Source organism: Bos grunniens, chromosome 25, assembly GCF_055505025.1.
Source record: "Bos grunniens cultivar Pamir isolate PY7600 chromosome 25, Bosgru_T2T1.0, whole genome shotgun sequence".
Lineage (NCBI taxonomy): Eukaryota > Metazoa > Chordata > Mammalia > Artiodactyla > Bovidae > Bos > Bos grunniens.
In genome coordinates, this window is record NC_141189.1 from 35267924 (window position 1) to 35294812 (window position 26889).

The 26889-nt window shown below is 48.1% G+C and overlaps 2 protein-coding genes across 3 annotated transcripts in view; one reads left to right on the forward strand and one right to left on the reverse strand.

Annotated features, from left to right (window-relative positions):
- The window catches only part of PMM2 (phosphomannomutase 2), a 30129-nt gene extending 12214 nt beyond the window's left edge, over positions 1–17915 (reverse strand). The window contains exons 1-7 of one of the 2 annotated variants that reach the window (XM_086375838.1): positions 17827–17915; positions 16954–17122; positions 8791–8902; positions 6338–6414; positions 5593–5684; positions 2360–2459; positions 2174–2249 (exon numbers count right to left, since the gene is read on the reverse strand). In XM_086375838.1, coding sequence (XP_086231964.1) covers positions 2174–2249; positions 2360–2459; positions 5593–5684; positions 6338–6414; positions 8791–8902; positions 16954–16965 — 469 coding nt within the window. In that variant the 5' untranslated portion in view covers positions 16966–17122; positions 17827–17915. The remainder of the gene's footprint in view (positions 1–2173; positions 2250–2359; positions 2460–5592; positions 5685–6337; positions 6415–8790; positions 8903–16953; positions 17123–17826) is intronic. The other variant, XM_086375837.1, reaches the window with a different exon arrangement.
- A 129-nt stretch (positions 17916–18044) lies between these two features.
- Positions 18045–20897, forward strand: TMEM186 (transmembrane protein 186). Its single transcript, XM_086375840.1, has 2 exons — positions 18045–18162; positions 19303–20897. The coding sequence occupies exons 1-2, from the start codon at positions 18160–18162 to the stop codon at positions 19936–19938; spliced, it is 639 nt and encodes a 212-aa protein (XP_086231966.1). The 5' UTR covers positions 18045–18159; the 3' UTR covers positions 19939–20897.
- Positions 20898–26889: the final 5992 nt, after the last annotated feature.

Here is a 26889-nt window from a genome sequence, read left to right on the forward strand (position 1 = left end):
TATGGAGTCACCCACGTGCTGTCCTCTGCCCAAAGGTGTGCGGATAAGTTCTTACTCTTCAAGCGCACGTGTGTGCCTGTGTGTGTGTGTGTGTGTTCAGTCAAGGCCTGTAGCCCTCTAGGCTCCTCTGTTCACAGGGTTCTCCAGGCAAGAATGCTGGAGTGGGTGGCCATTCCCTTCTCCAGGAGAGCTTCCTGACCCAGGGATTGAACCTGAGTCTCTTGCATCTCCTGCCTTGGCAGGTGGATTCTTTACCACAAGTGCCACCTGGGAAGCCCCTTCGTCACACACAGTTCATCAAGCAAGATGCTCTCGTTTTTGAGCAGAAGAAGCATTGGGAGGAGAATCCTGCTGGGTGAGGATTCAGAACCAGCAGCCTGGAATTCATCTTCTAGTCTGGCAAGTTGCTGCTACGGCTGATTCTGCAGGAGAGTGGTTTTTATTTTTCAAAAATTTATTTTAGGCTGTGCTGCAAATCTGGAAAACTCAGCAGGGGCCACAGGACTGGAAAAGGTCAGTTTTCATTCTAATCCCAAAGAAAGGCAATGCCAAAGAATGCTCAAACTACTGCACAACTGTACTCATCTCACATGCTAGTAAAGTAATGCTCAAAATTCTCCAAGCCAGGCTTCAGCAATACGTGAACTGTGAACTTCCTGATGTTCAGGCTGGTTTTAGAAAAGGCAGAGGAACCAGAGATCAAATTGCCAACATCTGCTGGATCATGGAAAAAGCAAGAGAGTTCCAGAAAAACATTTATTTCTGCTTTATTGACTACGCCAAAGCCTTTGACTGTGTGGATCACAAGAAACTGTGGAAAACTCTGAAAGAGATGGGAATACCAGACCACTTGATCTGCCTCTTGAGAAATCTGTATGCAGGTCAGGAAGCAACAGTTAGAACTGGTCGTGGAACAATAGACTGGTTCCAAATAGGAAAAGGAGTAAGTCAAGGCTGTATACTGTCACCCTGCTTATTTAACTTATATGCAGAGTACATCATGAGAAACGCCGGACTGGAAGAAACACAAGCTGGAATCAAGATTGCCGGGAGAAATATCAATAACCTCAGATATGCAGATGACACCACCCTTATGGCAGAAAGTGAAGAGGAACTAAAAAGCCTCTTGATGAAAGTGAAAGTGGAGAGTGAAAAAGTTGGCTTAAAGCTCAACATTCAGAAAACTAAGATCATGGCATCTGGTCCCATCACTTCATGGGAAATAGATGGGGAAACAGTGGAAACAGTGTCAGACTTTATTTTTTTGGGCTCCAAAATCACTGCAGATAGTGACTGCAGCCATGAAATTAAAAGACGCTTACTCCTTGGAAGGAAACTTATGACCAACCTAGATAGCATATTCAAAAGCAGAGACATTACTTTGCCAACAAAGGTTCGTCTAGTCAAGGCTATGGTTTTTCCTGTGGTCATGTATGGATGTGAGAGTTGGACTATAAAGAAAGCTGAGTGCCGAAGAATTGATGCTTTTGAACTGTGGTGTTGGAGAAGACTCCTGAGAGTCCCTTGGACTGCAAGGAGATCCAACCAGTCCATTCTGAAGGAGGTCAGCCCTGGGATTTCTTTGGAAGGAATGATACTAAAGCTGAAACTCCAGTACTTTGGCCACCTCATGCGAAGAACTGACTCATTGGAAAAGACTTGGATGCTGGGAGGGATTGGGGGCAGGAGGAGAAGGGGACGCCAGAGGATGAGATGGCTGGATGGCATCACTGACTCAATGGACGTGAGTCTGAGTGAACTCCGGGAGTTGGTGATGGACAGGGAGGCCTGGCGTGCTGCGATTCACGGGGTCGCAGAGTCGGACACGACTGAGCGATTGAACTGAACTGAACTGTGCTGTGTAACACGCAGGATTAGTTCCCCGACCAGGGATTGAACCCATGCCCCCCTGTTTTGGGAGTGCAGCGTCTCAACCACAGGACTGCCGGGGAAGTCCCAGGCGAGTGCTTTCCCTCTTATGGATGGGCCACCTGTAAAATCCTGCTGCCCATCAGCAAACTGAGCACTGAGTCCAAGAGCTGAACTTGGACTGGGCCGTATGGCTGTCACCAGCCCCATGTGGCTCATGAGCCCTGAACGTGAACTGAGTCCAAGTCCAGAGCACACTGGCCCACAGCCACCTCCCAGCACGAACCCCTCGGACATATGGTACCTATGGAAAACGTGAGGCCTTTCCCAGCAAACTCTTTTCGCAGATCCTCCACGAACTTTTGTCTTATGTTTTCTTTCTGAGGAAGACAAAAAGATACAGAGTCTAGAGCAGTAGACAGCAGGCTTTCTTGGCCACAGACAGGCACACCACGTGTCCGCATGCCCGGGCTATTTCAGGAAGACTCACCCGATCGAGCTCGTAGAACTCAATGCGTTCTTCCTGGCTGCAGCTTCTTCCGATCGGCGACACGTTCAGCATCCCGTTACGGAACTCTATGAAAGTGCCCCTGGGCGGGAGGGGAAGGGGAGAGGGGTCCCGGAGACACATTTGAGCAACATGGCAGAAGGACAGATGGGCTAAGAGGCAGCCAATTCCACAGGCAGAGGCGGGTGCGGTCAACATGTGGAGGAGCTGTGCTGGGCCGTGGGCCGTCACCAGCCCCACGTGGCCCGTGAGCCCTGAACTGTGGCTGATCCGATCGGAGATGAGCGTTTAGAGATTTCATGTGAAAAAGTGTAATCCTCACTAATAAGGCTTTCCTTATCTTTTAAAATATTTACTTATTTGGCTGAGCTGGGTCTTAGTTGCAGCATGAGAGACCTAGTTCCCTGACCAGGGATCGAACGTGGGCCCCCTGCATTGGGCGCGTGGAGTCTTAGCCGCTGGACCACCAGGGAGGTCCCGATAACGCTTTACATTGACTGCATTTGACATGACTGTATTTTGGATACATTTGGTTAAATAAAGCATATTAAAATGAATTTCACTTGTTCCTTTCTTTCCTAAAAACCAAAAAACCCAGGACCGCAGAAAGCTCAAAAAATATATTACATTTCAGCTGGACAGTGCTGCTCTTGGGCAGAGAATGTTACAGCGAGCAAAGAGCTATGGAAACAATTACTAGCTCTTCATGCTCCCCGAGGAATCTGAAAGTATCTATCCAGACATCGTGGCCAGTGATTTAGTGAAATGCTGCTTTTCACCAAGCAAAGAGACACAGGAAAAGCTGCTGAGGATCCCAGGTGAGCTCAGTAACACTACTGTGAAGATGAGCGCCAGGCATGGGGCTGGGACCAGATTCCAGGCCAAGGCAGGCCACAGTTTACCAGGTGACCTTGGGCACCGCTCTGAGCCTCAGAAAGGGGCTAAGGGCACTCGCTCTAAGCCCCCAAAGGAGCTCCTGAAATCTTTATGTAAAAGTACTTTGCTAACTGAGTAGCAATGGATACTCAATCAGGTAAAGTGAAAACGGCAAAGTCTCCCTCACTGGACCCTCCCCTGCTGTGCTCCACTTGCAGAGAAAGAGGCAAACACATGTACACTGGAGACACTATCCCAACCCCCGCCCAGCTGACCTGGACTCTCAACAGCCCGGCTGGTCCCCCACTCCGTCTACATGTACACGGGGGTGGGGGGCAATGGTTATCATTCGGGGGCAGGGATCCTAGGCCTGTGGGTCCTAAACTGTCAGTAAAAGAGCTCTATTGTTTCCCCAGCTCAAGGACACGTCATTACTCTCATTCCCGAGAAAGGGAGGGCGGCTGATCCGTTGTTGAATGGCTTCTAACACCAGGACTAAGGCAATCGATCAAGCATTCACTTCCCCCCTGATGATCTGGACTATGTGACATCTCACTGCACCTGCCTGACCTATGCGGGGCACAGAGTGAGGCCCACGAGAAATGTGGGCAAACGCTGCTCAGAGGGTCTCAGCTCTGCCTCCTGAATCCACCGGGAACCCTGGGCTAATTCAGTCGCAACTCTGCACGCTGGTCTCTCACTAGACGACATCCTCTCTGAGAACGGGAGTGGATCTTACCCTCTTTTTATTTTCCCTTAACGCTTAGCTCAAAGTAAAGACTGAACTGACCTGAATTTCTAATTTACGCAAATGTCAACACCACAGGGTAACGAATGCTCATAGGTCACCTCCCAGTTCCAACAAAAACGGATCTTAAGGTCCGTCCGCCTCATCCACCCCGCTTCCTGGGACAGACGAGAAAAGACGAGAAAACCAAAAGCCCCGCCCTCTGAGAGGAGGAGCCGAGCAGGGCCACCTGATTCAGGAAATCAGTCTTTAAAGCGCAGCATCTCTTGAGATTCAATTGCCGTTTCAGAAACGTTTCACCTCCTAATCACTAGGGTGTCACACAGTAAGTGCAGAAAACAGAAGAAAATGAAAAGTATTTCAAAGAAACCACCTGTAACCTCATTACCCAGAAACAGCCACCGTTAGCATCCGGTCCGTTTCCTGCCAATCTTTTAATTGTGGCATGTGTGCATGTTACTATTATTATTTAAAAATGGGAACTGAGATGATAAGTGTTTGGAGCAAGAGGCAGGTTCACAAATCAATGTCTAGAGAGGTCAGAAAAATGAGACAAACAGCCTGTGAAAGGCTGGAGATGGTGGTGGGGGGCAGCACTGTGCCTGTGCCGCTCGCCAGCTGCTGCCATGCTGAGGGCCGGCATTGAACTATTGGGTCTTCAGATGCAACAGAAACCGGGAGCCCGGACATTTAAAATCAGACTTTCAAATGACAGCCCTGGGACTTCTCTGGTGGTCCAGTGGTTAAGAATTCACCTGCCAAGGCAGGGGACACAGTTTGATCCCTGGTCTGGGAAGATTCCACATGCTTTTGGGCAATTAAGCCGGGAACTCTAGAGCCCTCGAGCTGCACACGGAGTCCAGTGCTCCGCAACAAGATGCCACTGCACCGCACCTGGGGTAGGCCCCGCTCGCCACAGCTAGAAAAAAGCCCATGCGTTGCGGCAAAGACCCAGCACAGCCAAAAATGAATGAATGAATGGATGAAAATGAAAAAACGACAGCACTTAATTCAGATTGTATTGAACAGTGGGGGCCAAGTGAACTTGGATCTGGGGGGTGATTTGGCCCGGGGGCCTCTAGTTTTGACCCCCCAGCTGGGGCTGATGCGTTTCCCACGCTGCTGTCACAGGCAGGGGCCTTGACTGGCAGTCTTTGAAAGCATTGAGCTTTCAATTCCTGTCATGTGGACATGCCATCATTTATATAATCATTTGTCCACTGCTAGGACTTCTCTGGCGGCTCAGACGGTAAAGCGTCTGTCTACAATGCGGGAGACCCAGGTTCGATCCCTGAGTTGGGAAGATCCGCTAGAGAAGGCAATGGCACCCCACTCCAGTACTCTTGCCTGGAAAATCCCATGGACAGAGGAGCCTGGTAGGCTGCAGTCCATGGGGTTGCAAAGAGTCGGACACGACTGAGCGACTTCACTCTCACTTCTCCTTTCACTTTCCTTTAGTCCACTGCAGGCCTTGCAGAAGGTTTCCGGTGGCCCCTTGTAAGCACTGCACTGTGGAGTTAACTGAGCCCCAACCCGTCAGATGACGTGACGCTATACTCCAGCAGCACCTCGTTGCTAAGAGCAAACCTACCTCTTCTTCGGGAGCTTGATTTTCGCGATGTAGCTCAGACAGTAGTTGATTAAATCCTGGATTAGGGCTTCACCCAGGTGACCTTGAATATTCTAGATAAAGAAAATGTTGATGTTACTTAACACAGTGGGAGATGTTTTCAAATGGCTTTCCAGCCAAGCCAGGTTTTCAGCCACCGCGGGCCGAAGGTCACCTGGCGGGGCTGGGTGACACCCACACTGCCTTCCTCCTCTCCCTTTCTTATTTGCTGAAAACATTGGGCAAACCAGAAAGGGCTTCAGTCAGAACCATTTCCTGCTTCATCACTCAAGATTTTTATGTCCATTATCTCTCAAAGTACTTCCTGGAAGCCCCAGAAGAGTTTATTCATTGCTGCTTTTATCCCATTAAAATATCTGCAGACACGGATAGAAAACATATTTGTTTCACTTCAGTTTCCTCTTCTGTCTGAACAGAATGATCCTAATGGTAATAAGAGCTACACAGGACTGCATGAAAAATGTCTGTAGCAAGGCAGCCTGCACTGGTCTCTGCTACCAGAACAGAAATATTAATTACCCTTAAAAAGCAATTGTAAAAATTAAGTTAGCAATTTGAAATGTGTAATCGTCGCATGGTTCAACATCCAAAATTTAAAAAACGAGAGTGAAAATTCATTACCATTCAGCCCCTGGAGGCATTTAAGTACCTTTCCAGAAAACATTTGACTAGTAGTCTGTCGTAGTCTGGATACTTACAAACCTACCTGTTTACACAAGAGTTTCCCATCTCTGTATGCTACCAAGCCATTTTCTGGAAACACGTAATCATATTTTTTAATAACTGCCAACAAAACAAAAGAAACTTTAGAATGCAATGAATTGAACCTTGTGTTTCTATTTCTTCATTAACACGTGGCCAACAAAACTGTTAAACTCCAACACTGACCTATCTTAACAGATTGGAAGGGTGGAATAAAGCTCCTTAAAAATTTTTTTAAAAGACGCTTTGTTATCAATTTAACAGATGACAACTAGGCTGCAGACTGGAGAGTTGGTGGTGGGTCACTGCGTGTCTCTGCCTTCCGCCTGTTCATTTGTAAAGGCAAGTGAAAGCCAACAATGGCTCCCAAACCCCACTGTAACCTGCGTCATCCGGACAGTGAGGAAAACCTGCCGAATTTGAGGCTATGTTCCCGGAGTTTCTGAATCAGAACCTGCAGGGGCCGGGTTAAGAATCAGATGATCTGTTTTCAAAAAAGCTCTTCAGGTGATTCTTAAGACCACCCACATCAATCTTGCCTGCGTTCACCCTGTCATTTCAGTCGTGTTCGACTCTGTGTGACCCCATGGACTGTAGCCCACCAGGCTTCTCTGTCCACAGGGGTTCTCCAGGCAAGAACACTAGAGTGGGTTGCCATTCCCTCCTCCAGGGGATCTTCCTGACCCAGGAATCGAACCCACACTTCCTTCATTGGAGGCAGATTCTTTACCGCTGAGCCATAGGGGAAGCCCATATCCATGGATGGTCTCAAACTTCAGGCGCTTGTTATAGTGCAGATTCCCAGGCACGGTGTGTTGGGTGGGGGCCAAGCGCTGCATTTGAACGAGGTCCCCAGGTGATTCTCATATAGGTGGGTCTTTCACTTTCTTCTGGCTCGTGACTATTTTGAATCTGGTGTTTCCACTCACACTCTGAAAGGTAAGACACTGTCCTACACTAACAAAACCTCTCTGAGCCTGTAGTTAAATACATGATCAGAGGCAGAAAGGGCAATCAGGACCAGGTAACAGGGTCTTAATGTGCCCCATTACGTTGTTTATACAGGCTTCCCAGGTGGGCTCAGTGGTATAGAATCCACAGGGTTGATCCCTGGATTGGGAAGATCCCCTAGAGTAGGAAATGGCAACCCACTCCAGTATTCTTATCTGGGAAATCCCATGGACAGAGCAGCCTGGTGGGCTACAGTTCATGGGCTTGCAAAGAGTCAGACATGACTGAGTAAATTAAACAACAAACAACAACATGTTGTTTATGGTGTTTCTAAACAGAGCACCTACAAGGACAATTAGTGAAAGAGGAACAGAAAGCTTTGTTTTGGGCGGCACCCCAAGACATGCGGGATCTTAGCCCCCCAACCAGAGACTTGAACCCATGACTCCTGCAGCGGAAGCATGGAGTCTGAACCACTGGGACCATCAGGGAAGCCCAGAACAGAGGGTTTTAAAGGGCCCCCACAGATTACTCTTTTAGTAACCGGTCGGATACATACAGCCCACACAGATTTTCACTGGAAGGTATTACGTCTCGAGGAGTGGTTCTCAACTGGGGGTGACGCTGCCCCGAGGGACATCTCTGGTGTCTGGAGGCACGTGTGGTTGTCACCCTGGGTGAGGGGGCGCTGCTGGCATCAAGTGAGCAGAGGCCGCAGATGCTGTTCAACAGCGTCCGATGCATCGGACAACAGAGAGTTCTTGGCCCCTGACGTCAATGGTGCCAAAGAGAAAGCTCAGGCCCTCGAGGTCTCCACCCACTGTTTCTCACAGGGCCCCATCTCAGGCACCCCAGCGGCCCTGGGGCCATGAAGATGAATAATCCGTAGTCCCAGTCTTCAAGACAGACAGAAGCAGACAGTCTCCAATACTCAGCACTACATAAGCAGCTCTAGAATCTCCTGAAGGCAGTTGCTGAAGTACGATTCCCAGGCCCCGCGGACCCACTGCGTCAGTCTCTGGCTTCCTGGGCCTGGGGGTCTGGATTCTGGTTCCCTAGTCAGGGAGGAGCCTTGGGTGACTCTGGGAAACACTGAGCAATCGGACAACAGAAGTAGGCGTGAAGACCCACAGGACCCCTCAGCACCCAGGTGAGCAGGGCGTCTGGATGGTGCCCAAACTGAGGCCAGGAAGGCAGTTAACAGATATCAGCAAGAAGGATTCCAGGCCGAGACACAGACACCATTCCTAGGTCCATCTGTCCACGTGTTTGAGTACCAAATGCTTCACCAGCAGCTCCAGAAATGTATTTATAGGATTAAAAAAAAAAAAAAAAAACAGAAAAACTAAGGGCAGAGAAAATGTTTCCCCATCGAGGAAGCAGGAAGGCTGCCCCACAGGCAGGAGGGTTCAGGGCTGTAACCACGACACTAAGTGGCGACAGGTCCCGATAACCTCACAAGAAGTTACTGTTTCACCAAGACCTAACGAGCAACGCAGAGCCTACCGTCATCTCCCAGCTGCTCCTGAACTTTCTCAAAGTCCGACCCGCCGACGACACCAATTTTGATCTTCTGCCTCAGTTTTTGCAGAAAGCAATCCATGTCTTTGGTAATTTTCTGCATTTCAAAAAGGAAAATAAACAGTCAGGAGACATGCAGGAATCGGGAGATTAAGACCCCCAAGAGTAACGCAACCTTTACTCTCCTACTTGTCTATCTGCTTCTACATCTACAGGTAAGACCAACTGTTTGGCTGTGCTTTTTGGACACTGGGGGAGTCCCTGGTGGCTCAGATGGTAAAGCGTATGCCTGCAATGCAGGAGACCCGAGTTCTATCCTGGGTCGAGAAGATCCCCTGCAGAAGGAAATGGCTACCCACTCCAGTATTCTTGCCTAGAAAATCCCATGGATGGAGGAGCATGGTGGGCTACAGTCCATGGGGTTGCAAAGAGTCAGACACAACTGAGTGACTTCACTTTCACTTTTCACTTAGGGACATCAAGGTATCAGAAAAAAAAAAAAAAAAAACTTGTTAAAATTTTTACCTGGCTTAAAACACACAAATAATACAGTAACAGCTGTTGTATTTTGCTCCAGCTTGTTTTTCTCCCTGTGCATTTATACTCTTGTCTGTAGGCACATACATAAAAAAAAGGTTCTACTTTTTGAAACACCAGTTGGACTCAGTGTCTGTCTTGCACAATGACTTGCTTTCTCAGTATTAAGCTGTGATCCTTCCAGAACGCACATAGACCCATTCCTTTCAAATGCTACACTGTACTGCATTTATGGATTCAAGTTGTGGCTAATTCCAACCCATGTGCTAATTCGAAATAAATTTTCAACTGAGATAAAGTGACATCCCTGTGTTAGGCAAACCACAAAGTATCTTTTAAACCCTTGTTTCATTGCTGCTGGCAGTCTTAATGGTACACTTACATGGACACATATCTTCATAAATAAAGCTGTGATTGTACACTTATCTTTACAAATAAAGCTACCAGAAACTGAAAGCAAAAAAATCCACTTAACTTCAGTACAAAAACGTCTAGAGTTCAATCTTCTCTTTTTCTTTAAAAAGCATTAAGAGTAGTACATGCATATGGTTAATAAAATTGTGCAGAAGGGCTTCTAAGAGAGTGCAATCTTTTCCACATCTTCCGGTGGAGTCTTGACCTAGTGGAAAGTCTAGTGGCCTCTGAGTCAGTGACTCAAAACGGGCCCCAGAGGCCCCCACAAGTTGTACTCAGACATGAGCTCAGAATGGGAGGAAGTGGGGAAGAGTCCTGTGATCGCAGAACATTAAAAACGCAACACTAACAACAAACACAACACCTACACCTTCACACAGAAGCCAAAGGTACCATTTATTTTTGTCTGGACCCTTGTGAGCGCCGATGAGCTGAATGGTCTGGCAGGTCAGCCAGGAGACATGCTCAACACGCATGGGTCAGAGAGGCACCTTCTCCCTTCCAGGTGGCAGCAAATATTTTTCGACAGGAAATAAGACCCAGCTGCTTCTGACCACAGTCGAGCATGTAAACTACCCCCCACCGCAGGAGAGAGATATGGAGTCAAGTAGCCACACAGCAAAACTGTCACAATGCTTCTTTTTGTGGGGGGAGGCGCACACCAGAGAGGCCTTTTTCCATTTATTTAAATATATTAAAAAAATGTTTTTACAATGTTGTGTTGATTTCTACCATACAGTGCAAGTCAGCCATAATCACACATCCACCCTCTCCCTCCCCTCCAGGTCATCAGAGTGCCAACTTCTCACCAGCTATCCATCTTGTTTATATGCTGTTGCTACTTTCTCCATTCATCCCACGCTCTCCCTCCCTCCCCCCGCGTCCACAAGTCCATTCTCTGTAGTAGCTGCGTCTTCATTCCTTCCCTGCAAATAGGTTCATCAATAGCACTTTTTAAGGTTCCATATAGGCACATAATATATTTGTTTTTCTCTTTCTGCCTCACTTCACTCTGTGTGACAGGTTCTAGGTTCATCCACCTCACTACAACTGACTCAAATTCATTCTTTTTTTATGACTGACTAATAGTCCTTTGTATATATGTATCTCAGCTTCTTTATCCATTCACCTGTCGACAGACATCTAGGTCGCTTCCATGTCCTGGCTGTTGTAAACAGTGCTGAGATGAACACTGAGACACAGTGTTATGGTTTTCTCAGGGTATATGCCCAGGAGTAGGGTTGCTGGGTCATATGGTAGATTTATTTCTAGTTTTATCTCCATACTGGTCTCCATAATGGCTGTATTAGTTTATACTCCCGCTAACAGTGTAGGAAGTGAAAGTGAAGTGAAAGTCGCTCAGTCATGTTTGAGTCTTTGTGACCACATAGACTATACATATCCAGTCCATGGAATTCTCCAGGCCAGAATACTGGAGTGGGTAGATGCTCCCTTCTCTGGGGTATCTTCTCAAGCCAGGGATCAAATCCAGGTCTCCTGCATTGCAGGCGGATTCTTTACCAGCTGAGCCACCAGGGAAGCCCAAGAATACCAGAGTGGGTAGGCTATCCCTTCTCCAGTCAATCTTCCTGACCAGGGTCTCCTGCACTGCAGGCGGAGTCTTTACCAGCTGAGCAACCAGGGAAGCCCTACCAGAGTAGGAGGGTTCCCTTTTCTCCACACCCTCTCCAGCATTTATTGTTTGTAGATTTTTTGATGATGGCCATTCTGACTGGTGTGAGGCAATACCTTATTGTAGTTTTGATTTGGATTTCTCTAATAATGAGTGATGTTGAGCATCTTTTCATGTGTTTATTGGCCATCTGTCTGTCTTCTCTGGAGAAATATCTGTTTAAGTCTTCTGCCCAATTTTTGATTGGGTCATGTTTCTAAATAACTCTTTAGTTATGAAAATTCAAGGAATCCTTTATAAGTCATCCCAGACAAAACAAAACACAAGGAGCCCAAAACTTGGAATTAATGTGAAAAAATATATATATAGAAGACTTCCTAGGGATAATTAAGGAAAATTAAGGAGCAGAAGAAGAGTCAGAAAACCAGGCCTGCGGGCCAGAACCAACCCTCTGCTTGTTTCTGTACAGTGACTGCAACACAGTCATATCCATTCATCTCTGTGGTGTCTGCAGCCATGACTACAGGGGTGAGCAGCTCTGCGAGCCTCAACCATTTCCTACCTCCTGTGGTGGGGCTAGGGGAGTTTAGATGCTCGATTGTGGTCACAAGCAGCTTTTTACAGAGCAAAGTTTGCTGACCCCTGTATAAAATCACTTTAGGGCACTGCTGATCATTTCCTTAGGTGTGATCACAAAGTTGTGGTTCCAACAGAGGTCCCTGTCAAGAGCTGCAGGTGTAAATATTCAGGGGTGAAGTACCATTATGACTACAGCTTCAGAAGTGATGCAGCAAAGATTAAAAAAGAGAGCGAGGACTTCCCTGGTGGTACATTGGGTAAGAGTCCACCTGCAGGAGACATGGGTTAGATCCCTGATCTGGGAAGATTCTGCATGCTGTGGGGCAACTGAGCCCATGCACCCCAACCACTGAGCCCACATGCTGCAACTGTTGAAGCCCATGCGCCCAGAGCCTGTGCTCCACAAAAAGCCGCCACAAAAAGTCACTGCACCCCAAGAAAAAGTAGCCCCTGCTTGTGGCAACTAGGGAGAGCCGGAGGGCAGCAACAAAGACCCAACGTGGCCAAAAATAAACCCATAATCAAACAAACAAACAAACAAAACCCAATTGTTGTTGAATCTAAGTGATGTGAATATGGTTCTTTGGGGTACTGTTTTTTTCCCCCAGCGATTCTGTTCGTTTGAAGCTTTTCATGAGAGAAAGCTGGAGAACAGTCCACCAAGGCTTGTGCCCTGCTTCTCTTTGCAGGCTTCTAAGAAGTCCAGTGGGCCTTAGAAAGCATCACTACGAACAAAGCTAGTGGAGGTGATGGAATTCCAGTTGAGCTATTTCAAAGCCTGAGGGATGATGCTGTGAAAGTGCTGCACTCAATATGCCAGCAAATTTGGAAAATGCAGCAGTGGCCACAGGACTGGAAAAGGTCAGTTTTCATTCCAATCCCAAAGAAAGGCAAATACCAAAGAATGCTCAAACTACCGCACAATTGCACTCATCTCACATGCTAGTAAAGTAATGCTCAAAATTCTCCAAGCCAGGCTTCAGCAATACGTGAACCGTGAACTTCCTGATGTTCAAGCTGGTTTTAGAAAAGGCAGAGGAACCAGAGATCAAATTGCCAACATCTGCTGGATCATGGGAAAAGCAAGAGAGTTCCAGAAAAACATCTATTTCTGCTTTATTGACTATGCCAAAGCCTTTGACTGTGTGGATCACAAGAAACTGTGGAAAATTCTGAAAGAGATGGGAATACCAGACCACCTGATCTGCCTCTTGAGAAATCTGTATGCAGGTCAGGAAGCAACAGGTAGAACTGGACATTGAACAACAGACTGGTCCCAAATAGGAAAAGGAGTTCGTCAAGGCTGTATACTGTCACCCTGTTTATTTAACTTATATGCAGAGTACATAATAAGAAACGCTGGACTGGAAGAAACACAAGCTGGAATCAAGATTGCCGGGAGAAATATCAATAACCTCAGATATGCAAATGACACCACCCTATGGCAGAAAGTGAAGAGGAACTAAAAAGCCTCTTGATGAAAGTGAAAGTGGAGTGAAAAAGTTGGCTTAAAGCTCAACATTCAGAAAACAAAGATCATGGCATCTGGTCCCATCACTTCATGGGAAATAGATGGGGAAACAGTGGAAACGGTGTCAGACTTTATTTTTCTGGGCTCCAAAATCACTGCAGATGGTGACTGCAGCCATGAAATTAAAAGACGCTTACTCCTTGGAAGGAAAGTTATGACCAACCTAGATAGCATATTCAAAAGCAGAGACGTTATTTTGCCAACAAAGGTTCGTCTAGTCAAGGCTATGGTTTTTCCTGTGGTCATGTATGGATGTGAGAGTTGGACTGTGAAGAAGGCTAAGCGCCAAAGAATTGATGCTTTTGAACTGTGGTGTTGGAGAAGACTCTTGAGAGTCCCTTGGACTGCAAGGAGATCCAGCCAGTCCATTCTGAAGGAGATCGGCCCTGGGATTTCTTTGGAGGGAATGATGCTGAGGCTGAAACTCCAGTACTTTGGCCACCTCATGCGAAGAGCTGACTCATAGGAAAGGACTCTGATGCTGGGAGGGATTGGGGGCAGGAGGAGAAGGGGACGCCAGAGGATGAGATGGCTGGATGGCATCACTGACTCGATGGACGTGAGTCTGAATGAACTCCGGGAGTCGGTGATGGACAGGGAGGCCTGGCGTGCTGCGATTCATGGGGTCCAAAAGATCTGGACACGACTGAACTGAACTGAACTGAAGTCTCATCTGCTCTTAGATGCAATGGCATTTCTTAGGAAAGCACTTAGAACAGCAACATTCTACTAGCATGCTGAAATGCGCAAAGCTCTGGACACCACTGGTTATATTTTACCTGATTAGGTCATATCCTGTTCCAGCAGCTGCAAGAAAAGATAATCCATTTGTTTGCTTTTGGATTGCCTTGTGCTTATCAGTGTTTGAGATGTTGTTTATTGAGGAAGGGAAAGGTTGTATAATGCAGATCTGTTGCTAAATTAGCTTTATTTTTTACCTGGAGCACCTAGTGCATAAAACTTAGATTTTTTTTTTTTTAAGTGTAAAAATCATGTTAACCAAAGAAATGTTTCAAATGTTTCAAGGGAATACACTGCAGGTTGCCTGGTTTTGCTATTTCATACTTTGTGCTTATATGTCCTGATTCCTTCTGGGAATCAGAAGCATGTTCCTGAATGGCAGACCTAGTAACCAGAACAGCCTCCACCTTGAAGCCTTGGCAGAAAATGGCAGACTTGGCAAATAACAATACCCTGAGGCCCAGAGACTTTTATCAGATCTTGTATGGAAACCAAGGTCATGGTTTCACTGTGTCTGTTTCCTCATTTAAAATGAAAATAACTACCCTATTTGGGATGAAAGAGGGAGAAAGGTTAAGAGGCTCTAATGATATTGTGTAAGAAGCCTTGGAATGTAAACCAAAGATCATTACAACCAAAGGGCCAAACTGAGCAGCAGTTTTATTAGAACACAGCTATAGTGTCTATGTATGGTCGATGGCTGCTTTTGCATTAAAGTCGAGTAGTTAGTACTGATCATATGGCGGGTAAACACAAAAGTATTTGCTACCTGGCCCTTTACAAACAATGAATTACTGACCTTGGCTCTGAACCACTATGGGTTTTTAACAACTTACAAGTGTGCGTGGATCGTGGACTCTCAGAGTCAAAAAGGGCCTTTGGAGAACTTACAGTTGAGTAGAGATCTCTTCAAAAAAATCAGAGATACCAAAGGAACATTTCATGCAAAGATGGGCTCGATAAAGGACAGAAATGGTATGGACCTAACAGAAGCAGAAGATATTACGAAGAGATGGCAAGAATACACAGAAGAACTGTACAAAAAAGACCTTCACAACCCAGATAATCACGATGGTGTGATCACTGACCTAGAGCCAGACATCCTGGAATGTGAAGTCAAGTGGGCCTTAGAAAGCATCACTACGAACAAAGCTAGTGAAGGTGACAGAATTCCAGTTGAGCTATTTCAAATCCTGAGGGATGATGCTGTGAAAGTGCTGCACTCAATATGCCAGCAAATTTGGAAAACGCAGCAGTGGCCACAGGACTGGAAAAGGTCAGTTTTCATTCCAATCCCAAAGAAAGGCAAATACCAAAGAATGCTCAGACTACCGCACAATTGCACTCATCTCACATGCTAGTAAAGCAATGCTCAAAATTCTCCAAGCCAGGCTTCAGCAATACGTGAACCGTGAACTTCCTGATGTTCAAGCTGGTTTTAGAAAAGGCAGAGGAACCAGAGATCAAATTGCCAACATCTGCTGGATCATGGAAAAAGCAAGAGAGTTCCAGAAAAACGTCTATTTCTGCTTTATTGACTATGCCAAAGCCTTTGACTGTGTGGATCACAAGAAACTGTGGAAAATTCTGAAAGAGATGGGAATACCAGACCACCTGATCTGCCTCTTGAGAAATCTGTATGCAGGTCAGGAAGCAACAGGTAGAACTGGACATTGAACAACAGACTGGTCCCAAATAGGAAAAGGAGTTCGTCAAGGCTGTATATTGTCACCCTGTTTATTTAACTTATATGCAGAGTACATCATGAGAAACGCTGGACTGGAAGAAACACAAGCTGGAATCAAGATTGCCGGGAGAAATATCAATAACCTCAGATATGCAGATGACACCATCCTATGGCAGAAAGTGAAGAGGAACAAAAAAGCCTCTTGATGAAAGTGAAAGTGGAGTGAAAAAGTTGGCTTAAAGCTCAACATTCAGAAAACAAAGATCATGGCATCCGGTCCCATTACTTCATGGGAGATAGATGGGGAAACAGTGGAAACAGTGTCAGATTTTATTTTTCTGGGCTCCAAAATCACTGCAGATGGTGATTGCAGCCATGAAATTAAAAGACGCTTACTCCTTGGAAGGAAAGTTATGACCAACCTAGACAGCATATTCAAAAGCAGAGACATTACTTTGCCAACAAAGGTTCGTCTAGTCAAGGCTATGGTTTTTCCTGTGGTCATGTATGGATGTGAGAGTTGGACTGTGAAGAAGGCTGAGCGCCGAAGAATTGATGCTTTTGAACTGTGGTGTTGGAGAAGACTCTTGAGAGTCCCTTGGACTGCAAGGAGATCCAACCAGTCCATTGTGAAGGAGATCAGCCCTGGGCTTTCTTTGGAAGGAAGGATGCTAAAGCTGAAACTCCAGTACTTTGGCCACCTCATGCGAAGAGTTGACTCATTGGAAAAGACTCTGATGCTGGGAGGGATTGGGGGCAAGAGGAGAAGGGGACAACAGAGGATGAGATGGCTGGATGGCATCACTGACTCAATGGACATGAGTCTGAGTGAACTCAGGGAGTTGGTGATGGACAGGGAGGCCTTCATGCTGCGATTCATGGGGTCGCAAAGAGTCGGACAAGACTGAGCGACTTATCTGATCTGATCTGATTATCACTAGATACAGCACTTGTGGCTCAGAAAGGTAAAATGATGCGGCTAAGGTCACATACATTCCGTGCGTGTGAATTCCAGAGCACACTCACCACTGCTACCATCCGGCCTGAACCAAGCAGGGTAGAGACAGAACTTGAAGACAGTGAGGCCACTTGGAACCAGTCCCAAGTTTGAACGGCTGCTGTTCAGTGACTGATTCATGCAAGGGGGAGGTCAGAATGAGCGTCATCACAAAATTTGTGCCCATGGCAACAAAATCTGGAAAAGAGAAGTTTCCAGGAGTCCAAGGAGACTCTCAACAGGCAGCCTGTAGCAATCTAGGTCTTATCCATCACCCCACTCCACTGCAGGGCTGGACAAGGCAATGGTGGTGGTGGTTAATACTTATTGAGTATTATTGAACCCAGCCTACCGTCTTCAAGATACTTTCATGAACTTATATGATTTCATTCGACTCCCACAAACACCTCAAGGAACAGGTCACCTCCCCACTTAAAGCCATAGATACTGAGGTTAAGTGACTTGCTCAAGGTCACACAGTTGTCAGGAGGTAAAGCTGAGACTCTACTAGGCCGGTCTGACCTGAAAACCTGTCTTTCACATCAAGCTACAGGCACAGACCACAGTGATACATCTGAAAAGGGCACACAAGCTGGTAAAGGGGCTGAGCTGGGTTTCACAGTCAGGGCTGACGGTGAGAGTCCAGAATTTTTTCCAAGCCAACACAAGTTCCTTGCTCTCTTAGAGTTTTTCGGCCTGTCCCATCTCTCCGAGCACCCTGAGGTCTTGCAGATCTGGCTAGGGCTTCCGTCTCAGCCCTCCAGGGAACACAGAGTAGAGTTCAGTCGCTCCAAAGGAGGTGGGCGGTCCCTAGCCGCCCCAGATCGCCTGCCTAGGCGGTCTTTAGCCCTGCCTGGGAGTAGTAGGGGGCTCTGCACCGGCTACTGCCGGGCGCCTCTTACCTGCCGCGGGGCCGTCAGGGTCCCGTCCACGTCGAAAAGGCAGAGCGCTGGACCGGGCGCAGCCATGACCCTAGTTTCCACGCGCACCTAACAGGACTCGCTGGCACTTGGACCTCTGCCCGGAACTTCCGGGTCCGGCCCCCGTGCCGTAGGGCACGCCGGGAGGAGGAGACTCCACTCCCACAATGCCGGCCACTAGCGGCTCTGGGATGTGCCCTGGACTACAGATCCCAGAATGCAACGCGCCTCTACCCTGTCCTATTAGGGCCCAGCACGCGCTCTTAGCGGTTCCGGGAGCAGGTGGATTCACTTCCGGCACCGGGCAGCGGTTCCATGGTAAGAAAGCGACTGGTGGGGAGCGAGGGAGGTGACGTGCTTTGGGGGTCCGGGGCACGCCTGGGGCAAGTATGCAGACGCCAGGGGTTCTCATTCGGAGAATGTGCCAGAGGGACATCCGCGTGGGTTTTAATTTTCTGCTTCCCGCCTTACTTTGCCCTCCGGTCACGTGGACCAACAGCTGGCAATAACTAAAACTCACTGAGCACTCGGAGTGCATTAAGTGCGTTTTGAAGTCTTTCAAACCATCATCACATTCAGTATATTCTGGATCCCCGTTTTTAAAGATGAAGAAACTGAGGCCCAGAGAGGCGGAGTAATTTGCCCAAGGATCCACAGCTGGTGACTGTAGCAGTCGGGATTGGAACCCAGATCTGACTCCACCGCCCAAAATATCTTTCACTGCACTATTCGAGGTGTGAAAGTGCGCCTCATGAAACCCTAGCGCAGCGGGTTGATTCCTCCATCCCTTCCTCCTCCTTCGTTCAACCCCTTCTCAGTCTAGGCCAAGAAATAGCGTTTCATTTCAGACCCCAAGAAGACGCTTTAATCTAACCGAGAATTGGGAAGTTATTGTGATGACTATCTCTCGGGTTTGTTCCCCACTAGGACACTGATGGCGTTTCCTGCCTGAGGAAATGTCACACAGGCTATGGATTATTCAGTGGCAGCGTAGAGCTGTCCTTTCGCAGGATAACTGTTGAATGAATGAAGGTTGTACCTCCTTTCCCATATTTACTTGAACTACCTGGAGGAAGGAGGACCACTTTTAAAAATCAGACTCTGCCCCGCCGACTGACTGTGGGTCTTTGGGTACATTGCTTGCCTTCTCTGGGCTTAGTTTCCTCCATGATAAAGTAGAAGTGGTGGTTCCTGGGGTGCACAGCTTTCCTGAAGATCTGTGAGGTAAAGCAACAGAGGAGCCTGATGGGCTGCAGTCCATGGGGTCGCAGAGAGTCAGACACGACTTAGCAACGAACAACAGCAAACAAAGCCACTGGCTTTACCTTTCTTTCCATGTCTGGCAGTAATGCCGATCTCACAGGACTGGCCTCTGTGTGAGGGGCTTTGCACCTGTCCCTTGAGTGATCCGCATGGTTGAGTTCCCTGAGAGAAATGGTCTCCCTGTCTCCCTTCCAGGCTGCCGTCCTCCGAGCTGTGGCGCGGTCGCCAGGGCCAGCCGCCTGGGGCCGGCCCCTCCACCGGCTGTGCTGCTGCGGTGGGCAGGATCCCAGGAGGTGGGTGGGAAGCGGGCCGCCCCACTCCAAGGAGAAGCCACTGGGCCCAGAGACGGAGAAGTTCCAGATGGTGTACCGGTTCGACGCCATCAAGGCCTTCGGGTACCTGTCTCGGCTGAAGGTGGCACAGACGGCCCTGACGGTGGCCGCCCTGCCACCGGGCCTCTACTGCTACTCCCAGGGCCTCATGCCCTTCAGCTCCTTGTGCCTGGCGGGCGGGGTCGCCGGCTTTGCCCTGGCCATGTTGTGCTGGATGAGCCATTTCTTCCGGAGGCTGGTGGGCATCCTGTATGTGAACGAGGCGGGCACCGTACTGCGGGTGGCCCACCTGACCTTCTGGGGCCGGCGACAGGACACCTACTGCCCCGTGGCCGACGTGATCCCCATGACGGAGAGCCCGGATCGGCCCCAGGAGCTGTTCATGCGGATCCAGCAGTACAGTGGGAAACAGACCTTCTACCTCACCCTGCGCTACGGGCGCGTCCTGGACCAAGAGCGGTTCACGCAGGTGTTCGGGGTGCTGGACGCGCTCAAGTGAATGGCCTGGAGCCCAAGTGGATGCCGGGAGCCCAGGTGGATGCCGGGAGGCCCCGGTAGGAAGGCAGAGAGTGTGGGCGGGGCTGAAGGACTGGGTTGGGCTGCCTGGAAACTTATGTCTGTGAGAAAACTCACAAGGTAGGCGTTAGTAGCCGGGTTTAGGAAAGAGGCCCCGAGTGCAGATTCTTCACTGGACTTGCGTGTGGCATTGAGATAATGGCCAGAAGTTTCTGATAGGTTCTCGGAGAAAGCAATGACAGGTTTGCTCAAACCATCCTCTGCTGTGAAATCGGACAGGTATGGGGGACTTGTGTTCGACTTGTGTTCTGTTAGTTCTCAAAGCCAGGTTATGAAGTCTCTCAGAACCTTAGTTTTCACGTCTGTAAAGTGGGAAAAAAATCCTCCTGGTCTCCTGGGATGGTTGGATGTCACTGCTGATGCAGAGCTGGTGGCTCGTTGAAGGGGTCCCAGGCAACGGGGAGGGATTTCGCTCGCCCGGTGCTGCGCCTCCTGGTACACCCAGCGGCCGGAGGGGTTGATCATTTAGAATAGCCACAAGGGAAAAACCTTGTTAACTGTGCGAGATGCTGGATGTTAACTTACTGTAATTTTACTATATATATATATAAATCATTATATTGTATATGTTAAATAATACAATGCTATATGCCAATTAGATCTCAAAATTAGAAAAAAATGGGGAGTATACCTTACAAATACATAAAAACAAAAGGCCCAGATTATTTGATTCTTTTAAATACTTTTTATGCAAAAAAAGAAAATGAGTAATTGCAAAATATTCCACTGAGTGGATGTAGCTGGTCCTTTTAAATGATTTCCATTTTCCATTGTTGTAAAGAATGTGATAAAGATCAAATATTTGGAGAGGTTTCCTTCCTCTGTGTAGGCTGAAAAATGGCATTTTGAGAAAGATGACTTTATCATCAAGATAACATGAAACACGTTTGTTTTTTTTTGCCTGTGTGTGCTCAGTCGAGTCCCACTCTTTGTGACCCCATGGGCTGTAACCCACTAGGCTCCTCTGTCCATGGCATTTTCCAGGCAAGAATACTGGAGTGGGTTGCCATTTCCTCCTCCAGGGGATCTTCCTGACCCAGGGATCAAACCTGGGTCTCCTGCATTAGTAGGTAGATTCTTAACCACTGCACCAAGTTAGATCTTCTTAATCTACTGCATTTCACAGAAGCAAGTAAAGCATATAATTCAAGATGGTTTGGGGCTTCCCTGGTGCCCCAGTGGTGGAGTTCGCCTGCCAGGGCAGAAGATTCAGGCTCGATTTGATTCCTGGTCCAGGAAGATCGCACGTGCTGCATAGCCTCTGGGCCCATGCGCCACAGCTGCTCAGCCTGTGCTCTGGAGCCTGGGAACCACATCTACCAAAGCCCACATGTCCTGGAGCACCTGCTCTGCAATAAGGGAAACCACTGCAGTGAGAAGCGCAGCTGGAGAGTAACCCCCACTCTGCAACAAGAGAAAAGCCTGTACAGCATCGAAGACTCAGCACAACTAGAAAAAAAAAAGATAATAAACAAACAAACACAGTTTGTTACCGAAGGCTTCCAAGTCAGCCAGTCATCCCAGACCTCTAATGCTGGGTGTAAGGCATCGTATGTAGTTCAGAAAACGAGGGGATTTGGGGCCTTTGTGGGGCCGACAGTGTCAGTGGGGAGGAGGCCGGATGCTAAGTGTATGTGTGTTAGAGACAGGGAAATGTGCAAGGCAAGAGAAGAGTAGGGTGGTCCAAAGCAGAACAACAGCAGGGGGTGAGTTGGGGAGCAGGGTTCAGATGGTCTGGGGCCCGGACCTTGAAGGGCACCCCAGGTGTGAGGAGGAGGTGGGCTGCGGGAGCAGCAAGACTGTCCTGCCTTGGACAGGAGCAGGATGGACACCCTTGCTCAGGGAGGACCCTGATTTGGATCCACATCACTGTGGGGAAGCTTTGCTGGTCAGAGAAAAAGAGAACTCTGAAAGCTTGGGAGCACTTCGGAACAAGAGGAAGCGGCTTTAATTTGTATTTGTCTTTAGTTAATGATGCAAGCGATAGGACTAGGCTTATTGTGGGTTTGTTGTTTCCTCTGTTAATTTTCTCCGTAGGTATCTACATAGAAGTCTCTCCTTTAACAGTTTCTTCCTCTGTGTTAATTTCTGCCAGTCAGAGGCCATGGTCTGGGTGGGTGGGGCTGTGATTGTGTGTCTCAGATGTTTGGGAATGCTGTCCAGCCCTCCCCTCACCCCCATTGTCAGCCACGGTGTGTCTGTGGGTTCCCTAGGTAGAGGGGCTGTGTGTGCAGTGGAAGGCATGACCCAGAGTCTGGTGGTGGGCCTGGAGGGTCCCAGAGGGCTTCAGACCCACTCAGAAGTGCCGGCTCTTCGGGGTAAATGGCATGTGGTTCCATTGACAGACTGTTTTATACCGACTTTAAAACAGCCAGAACCTGACTGCTCTCACCTCCGCCAGCCCCGCCACCCTGATCCACGCTGCCCTTGTGGCCTCTAGATTATTGCAGCTTGCTGCTTCCGTCCTTACCCTGCTAGAGCCTGTTCTCACAGCAGCCAAAGTGATCCTTTGAAAAAAGAGGATTGCATCACTTCTATAGAAGTTGAAATTCTTACTGTGGTCTATAGGTCCTGCCTGGAGCATGGCCTGGACTCTTCCCCCAGCTTCCTTGCCTCATCCATAGCTCTGTGCCAGTCACTTCACTCGGCTGTATTTCCCTTGCTCCTCTTCCAATAGTCAAGCACCCTCCAGCCTCAGGGCCTTTGTAATGACACAGTTCCTCTGCCTGGAAGCTTTTCTCCCCAGATATCTTCTACATAGAAGTCTCTCCTTTTCCAGTTTCTTTCTCTGACTTAACCCTCAAGAAGTTATAGTGTGGAGACTTCCCTGGTGGTCCAGTGGTTAAGACTTTGCCATCCAGTGCAAGGGGCGTGGGTTTGATCCCTGGTTCGGGAACTAAGATCCCACAAGCCTTGCAGCCAAAAAGCCAAAACAAGCAAAAAACAGAAGCAATATTGCAACAAATTCAATAAAGACAAAAAATGGTCCACATCAAAAAAAGACTTTAAAAAAAGTTTATGGTGAGGATTCAGTTATACAGAAGATTTGATTATATAGTTGGAGCCTGGCTCTACCCTTCCCTCACCTGCTCATCAGATGCCTTCAACGCCTGTGAGCCTGTTTTCCCAAGGCTGTGCTATTTGATAGTCTGTTCCTATAAAATGTCTTAAGGATTAATGGTTTGACCTTGACTTATTAGGGGCTTCCCTGGTGGCTCAGAGGTTAAAGCATCTGCCTGGAATGTGGGAGACCGGGTTTGACCCCTGGGTTGGGAAGATCCCCTGGAGAAGGAAATGGCAACCCACTCCAGTACTCTTGCCTGGAGAAACCCATGGAGGGAGGAGCCTGGTAGGCTACAGTCCATGGGGTTGCAAAGAGTCGGACACGATTGAGTGACTGTACTTTCACTTTCACTTTTGACTTACTACAACCCAAAATGAACTCAAATAAGCCTATTAGGATACTTGTAAGCACTTCCCTGGTCAAGCTTGAGGCTAATTCTGCAATGCACCCAGGCTGGGAATTTCTGAAATAGATGGTCAGGATGGGAAGCACCAGAATAACGTGTCTCTGTGGATTTTGTTTCCCTCAGCCATTTTTTCCCCCCCTAAAGGTTCTCAATCTGGGTTCCACGTGTAGAATCACCTGGAGACCTATAAAAAAAACACCATTGCCGAGTATTCTTGCCTGGAAAGTCCTCTGAACAGAGGAGCCTGGTGGGTTACAGTTCATAGGGTCGCAAAGAGCCGGACATGACTGAGCAGACCCGCAGGCCCAGGCCCATGCCCAGCTTCCTTAGGTGATGGTGATTTCCATGGTCATCTAGGTTGACAGTCACAGCCCAGAAGTGTCAGCGCAGTGGGAGATGAGAGCCTAGATTCTCACCAGTTTTGGCGGGAAGAGCCAACTCTACCCACTCCAGTATTCTTGGGCTTTCCTTGTGGCTCAGCTGGTTAAGAATCTGCCTGCAATGCTGGAGACCTGGGTTCGATCCCTGGGTTGGTCCAATCTCTGGAGAAGGGAAGGCTACCCACTCCAGTATTCTGGCCTGGAGAATTCCATGGACTGTATAGTCGCAAAGAGTTGGACACGACTGAGCAGCTTTCACTTCAGTCCGCGTCCAGGATGTGTGGTTTGCTTGCACAGTACCAGCAGAGGGCGCACAGAGCAAATGCATCATTCCACCCCTTCATTCCTGCTGCGCCCCCCTCTCCCCGCAGCCCCCCACGATCCCGGGTCACCCTGTGGCAACAGAAATGGGTTAGGGCCTCTGCAGTGCACCAGCAGGGCAGCACCCAGGAGCTGTCCCCATGCCCCAGATTAGCAACAACAAAACCAACAGGAAATGGGGTGACCTGTAGCATGTGTTTTCACATGGTAGTTGCTATGGACTGAGTGTTTGTGTCCCCTCCTAAAATTCGTATGTAGAAACGCCCCCGCAGCCGTGTGATGCTGTTTGGAGGTGGGGCCTCTGGGAGGTGATTCTTGTTAGATGAAGTCATGAGGGTGGGGCCCTCATTATGGAATCAGTGCCATGTGAGGACAAGTAGGAAGAGACCCTCACCAAGGACCCAACCATGAACTTCCAGCCTCCAGACTCGTGAGAAATAAATGTTGGCTGTTTATGCTGCCCTGTCTATGGTATTCTTTTTTTTTTTTAATTTATTTTTGTTAGTATTTATTTTTTAAAGTTATTTTATTATTCTTATTATTATATTTTTTGGCTGTGCTGTGTGGCATGTGAGATCTTAGGATCTTAGTTCCCCAACCAGAGATGGAACCCATGCCCCTTGCATTAGAAGCCAGAGTCTTAACCACTGGATCCCCAGGGAAGTCCCTGCCTATGGTATCCTGTTTGAGCAGCCTGAGCTAAGACAGGGGGTCCTGCAGACTGCGGTGAGTCAGCTGCAGCCAGGGGCATTCACAGTGTGCAGAGCTGGGAACTGTTGTCTTTACTATGCCAAAGCCTTTGACTGTGTGGATCACAAGAAACTGTGGAAAATTCTGAGAGAGATGGGGATACCAGACCACCTGATCTGCCTCTTGAGAAATCTATAAGCAGGTCAGGAAGCAACAGATAGAACTGGACATGGAACAACAAACTGGTTCCAAATAGGAAAAGGAGTACGTCAGGGCTGTATATTGTCACCCTGTTTATTTAACTTCTATGAAGAGTACATTATGAGAAACGCTGGACTGGAAGAAACACAAGCTGGAATCAAGATTGCTGAGAGAAATATCAATAACCTCAGATATGCAGATGACACCACCCTGTGGCAGAAAGTGAAGAGGAACTAAAAAGCCTCTTGATGAAGGTGAAAGTGGAGAGTGAAAAAGTTGGCTTAAAGCTCAACATTCAGAAAACTAAGATCATGGCATCTGATCCCATCACTTCATGGGAAATAGATGGGGAAACAGTGGAAACAGTGTCAGACTTTATTTTTCTGGGCTCCAAAATCACTGCAGATGGTGACTGCAGCCATGAAATTAAAAGGCGCTTACTCCTTGGAAGGAAAGTTATGACCAACCTAGGTAGCATATTCAAAAGCAGAGACATCACTTTGCCAACAAAGGTTCGTCTAGTCAAGGCTATGGTTTTTCCAGTGGTCATGTATGGATGTGAGAGTTGGACTGTGAAGAAGGCTGAGCGCCAAAGAATTGATGCTTTTGAAGTGTGGTGTTGGAGAAGACTCTTGAGAGTCCCTTGGACTGCAAGGAGATCAGCCCTGGGCTTTCTTTGGAAGGAATGATGCTAAAGCTGAAACTCCAGTACTTTGGCCACTTCATGTGAAGAGTTGACTCATTGGAAAAGACTCTGATGCTGGGAGGGATTGGGGGCAAGAGGAGAAGGGGACGACAGAGGATGAGATGGCTGGATGGCATCACTGACTCAATGGACGTGAGTCTCAGTGAACTCCGGGAGTCGGTGATGGACAGGGAGGCCTGGCGTGCTGCAATTCATGGGGTTGCAAAGAGTCGGACACGACTGAGCGACTGATCTAATCTGATCTGATCTGATGCATGTGTGTGTGCTAAGTCGCTTTCAGTTGTGTCCAACTCTTTGTGACCCTATAGGCCATAGCCCACCAGGCTCCTTTGTCCATGAAGATTCTCCAGGCAAGAACACTGGAGTGTGTTGCTATGCCCTCCTCCAGGGGATCTTCCCCGCCCAGGGATCAAATCCAAGTCTCTTATATTTCCTGCATTGGCAGGTGGGTTCTTTACCACTAGCTCCACCTCGGAAGCCCTGTCCTTCCTCTCTTGGTTATCGAAACTGAGCCTTACCTTGTTATAGGCCCAGGTAGTCCACCCCCATCCCATCATAAACAGGCACATTTAATGCAATCCCCAAAACAGATCTGATGGGCTTAGCTGCTTGCAGGGGGCCAGCCTGGGGCAAGTTACCCAAATAACTAGGAGCTTGCCCTAGGCTGCTTTAAGAATTCAGGACTCATGAGTCCTGAATGGAAAGCCACAGGGTCCTTTTGAAACCTGGGCAGAATCCCAACTTTTATGGCCTTGTTTTGACTGTGCAGCATTCATTCAACTGTAAATTCTTGCCTGATGAGGGTTAATCAGGCAGGGCCAATACCATCTGGCCGTGTCTGTACCAACCCTAGAGACAAAGCATCCATTTTACTGATTAACTGTTGTAAGCTACCCTGGGATCTGGTGGGACTTGTCTCCTTGTTGGGAAGTAGATTTTATATTTAGAGCTATGTGTGAACTCCATGCTTGGAGATCAAGTGGCCGAAGGAACCAGCATGTATTCAGCACCTGTTACTTGTCAGGCGATGATTATGTGCTTTTCTTGAATCCCCCAGCAACGGCTGGAGTTGGAGAGCCGGAAGTTGCACGAGTATGGAAAGCACC